General features: G+C 38.4%; 1 protein-coding gene across 1 annotated transcript; it reads left to right on the forward strand.

Moving 5' to 3' along the window:
- The first annotated feature begins 705 nt into the window (after positions 1 to 705).
- On the forward strand, positions 706 to 1656 carry LOC118836604 (olfactory receptor 51H1-like). The gene has a single exon (XM_036743846.1). The coding sequence runs from the start codon at positions 706 to 708 to the stop codon at positions 1654 to 1656; it is 951 nt and encodes a 316-aa protein (XP_036599741.1).
- The last annotated feature ends 2425 nt before the right edge of the window (positions 1657 to 4081 follow it).

The following is a 4081-nucleotide window of genomic DNA, read 5'->3' on the forward strand; positions in this document are numbered from 1 at the left end:
TGGGCAGCAGAACATAGGTACAGTTCTTGGTCAGGTAGTGTGACCTATCTGTATGAAAACAGGCCACTTTCCACATATGAGTAATGACATTTAGAGAACAATAACTGTGTACTTATGTTCACACATACAAATGTCTGGAAATGAGTATGCATTTAAATAATTTGCATGAATTACCATATGTAAATATATGTATAGAATATGTTTGTCTACTATTACGTGGTTATATGCCTAGGAAGTTTTCATGAGTATAGAAAATGTGTGTGTATGTTTGTGGAGAGTGTATTTAAAGGGAAACGATGATTTGAAGGAATATTACCCCGGTATGACATACTCCTAAATTACTAGGAATTTTCTGTATTGCTTTTGCCACTTTTCTGACAATATTTAAACTGTAGAAATGAACAAGGGAGTCATGGTGCCCCACAGACTAAAGTCCTTGTTTCTGGATTCCAGGTACTACTTAACTCTCTTAAGGATACTTCTTTTCTATTTATATCGTCATTTTTTTGTAGACAAAATAAAATCGATAGAGTTACCACACTTGAAATCTCCAAGGAAGTAAGGGATAAATTAAGAGTGAAAAACCCCTTGTCTCTGTTTCCCTTCTGCTCTGACTTAAATGTACATTACTACTAGCCCATAAGAGAATGTTCTTTCACTTCAGGAGCTGCCTCCCAAGCAGAAAAACCCACTGCTGGTGATATCATGTTTAACTTGAATGTGTCTCATACAAATCATCACAGTTTTTTGTTGACGGGTTTACCAGGAATGCCAGAGAAGAACTCCTGGATGGCATTCCCACTGGGACTCCTCTACGCTCTCACTCTTCTTGGCAATGGAACCATCTTATCCATTATCAAGATGGATAGCAGCCTCCATGAGCCCATGTACTATTTCCTCTCCATCTTGGCACTGACTGATGTGGGTCTCTCCATGTCCACCCTGCCTTCTATGCTCAGCATTTTCTGGTTCAATGTTCCTGAAATCCCTTTTGATGCTTGCATCACTCAGATGTTCTTTATACATGGATTTGGAGCAGTGGAATCTGGGGTGTTGGTGTCCATGGCTTTTGACCGCTTTGTAGCCATCCGAGATCCATTGCGTTATGCTTCCATCCTCACCTCTGGGGTCATAGGCAAGATTGGAGTAGCTGTCCTTACCCGTGCCATCTGTGTGGTCATCCCTGTGCCCTTTCTTATTAAGAGACTGCCTTTCTGCCACTCTAATGTCCTCTCACATTCTTACTGCCTCCACCAGGATGCCATGCGACTTGCTTGTGCTAGCACACGTGTCAACAGCCTTTATGGCCTCATTGTTGTCATTTGTACTCTGGGGTTGGATGCCCTTATTATTCTTTGCTCTTATGTGCTCATCTTGAAGACCGTGCTTGGCATTGCCTCATGGGCTGAGAGGCTCAAGGCCTTCAATACCTGCCTTTCTCATATCTGTGCTGTGCTGCTGTTCTATGTACCCCTCATTGGTGTCACCATGATCCACCGCTTTGGAAAGCATCTGTCACCCATTGTTCACACACTTATGGCCAATGTGTATCTGCTACTCCCACCTGTACTTAACCCCATCATTTATAGTATAAAGACTAAGCAGATCCGTAAGAGGATAATCCAGGTATTCTTTAGAAGAAAGGGAAGGGCTTAGTGGATGCCTGGGCTGAGAAGAAGTTGAGTGATAATCACCAAGTAGGGTAGATAAGTGGGGAGGTAAGGAAGGCAATAATCATTTATATTATGCCTACTATGTTCCAGCCATTGTGCTATGTGCTTTACAAATGTTATCTCAGATAATTCTCACAGCACACCTGCATGGTGTGTACTATTATGATATCTATTTTACAGTTGAGGAAAATAAAACAAACAAGGTAAAGGACCTTCCCAGCATCACACAACATCTGAGGCCAGATTTTAATTCAAGTCTTCCTTACTCCAGGGGGAGTATTCTATCCACTGTGCCCCTGATAGCCCCTAACTGAATCTAGTAAACACTACTGAAGCCACTGGATTGTTTGGAGCCAGGAGTGGGGAACCTGTGACCTTGAGGCCATATGTGACCCTTTAAGTCCTCAAGTGCTGCCCCTTGACTAAATCCAAACTTCACAAAACAAATCCTTTTATTGAGGGGATTTGTTCTGTGAAATTTGGATTCAGTCAAAGGGATACACTTGAAGACCTAGAGGGCCACATGTGGACTCAAGGCCACAGGTTAGCCACCCCCGCAAGTATAAACTATTAAAGGGCAATGAGCACATAGATTGCTATCAAAATTTAGGAAGCATTTTATTTTATCCTTATGTCATTGAATTTACATATCACTTCATGTTTATAAAGATTTTCCACATACATGGTTCCATGTGATTTCCATAAATTTGTAGATTCCTACAGTTGAAAGAACTGTTATCTAGTTATTTAGGTCAATTAATGTGTAAAACATAAATCCTGTCAGTAATATCCCTCAAAAGGCTAATCTACTCTATGCTTGAAGAACCCCAATAACCCTGTGAAGTGGACAAAATAAGGATTATTATTCTAATTTTATAAATGACCAAGCCCAGAAACAGGGAAGTGAAGTGACTTGTCAAAAGTTATGCTTCTAGTAAGCTGGCATTTAAATTAAATTATTCTGACTCCACATCTAGTATAAGAATAAATACCATATTCAAATATTCCAATGAACTGATTTTTCTATTGAGGATCATATGCATATATAGATATATACACACACATATACACATATATTTATATGCATATACATATATACATATGCACATGTATGTATACACACATATATGATGTTCATGTGTATATATGAATCTGTATCTATGTATGTACATGCATATATGTATGAGTATATTATATAAAGTATATATCGATATATGCAAATCTGTACCTATACAAAATGTACGTGCAGAAACATTAAGTTGGAGATGAACATCATGAGTATCTTCTATATTCCTTGATCCATTAATAAACTGCACATTTTTATTATTACTGATGCAGGGAATGCTTACTCAGTTTGGATTTTAAAAAATCTGTGTTTGAATCCTGGCATTACTTCTCATATCTTATATAAACTTGGATAAATCACTTGGGCCCTATATTCCTCAGTCTATACAATAAACAGATCGAACTAGATAATCTCTAAAATGTTTTCAGCTAGAACTGCCTTTGGCCAGTAATCTGACTTGTAAACTCCTTGCTATAAATTACATTAGGCATGTGTTGTCAACAAGTATATATTTTGCAGAGGAGATGCCAATGTGCATTGCTGGAGTATGTTCCTCATCTAGGATATTTGATTAACAACAAAAATCAAGAATGGATAGAATTGTTATACTTCCCGCAACAAGGCAGAACTACGAGCAAAGTATGACACTGTGACAGTAACAAGAAGGAAGATTGCAGGTTCCCCATAAAGTAAAACTTTTTAACTGTTAGTTGCCCTAAAGTGGAAATGCTTGCCTTAAGAGATAGTGTAATACCCATCACTGAAGGTGTTCAAGTAGAGACTGGATAATCCTTTGATAAATGGATTTTGATAAAATTTGTCCAGGATTTGTTAATTAATCGGATATGGGGCTAAGAAAGAGAGAAAAGTCAAAGATCACTCCAAAGTTCAAATCCTCCTTGACTGCAAGAATAGAACGGGAAAAATTGGACAGAAAACTGTGTTTTTAGGTTTAGGGGACACATCAGGGATTTGCCAGGATTTTGATGCCCTAAAAAGATAGGCAGGGATGAGGTGGCAAATGTTTAACAACCTTCTCCCCCAAAAAAGCTCAACACACTTTTAAGTTTAATGTATATTACAACTGTATCCATCACTCCCTTAAGCATAGACAATAAATAATATATTAAGCTGTGGTTACTATGGTTTCCTGATTTCCAAGGTATAAGTGCTCACAGTGAGCATTTCAAAATTGCCTCTTGAGAGTCAATCTGAGATGGCTCCAAGCATACCCCTAAAAATGAAGGTGAAATATATAGGAAACAATGGAAATACAGGGCTGAGGTATTCAAGGGAGTTTTGATGTAGCCTGACAGCATTATAAGAGCTCTAAAACCCTGGG

Source organism: Trichosurus vulpecula, chromosome 2, assembly GCF_011100635.1.
Source record: "Trichosurus vulpecula isolate mTriVul1 chromosome 2, mTriVul1.pri, whole genome shotgun sequence".
NCBI lineage: Eukaryota > Metazoa > Chordata > Mammalia > Diprotodontia > Phalangeridae > Trichosurus > Trichosurus vulpecula.

Coding starts and splice junctions, on each gene's coding strand:
- LOC118836604 (XM_036743846.1), top strand. CDS start 706: ATGTTTAACTTGAATGTGTCTCATACAAATCATCACAGTTTTTTGTTG.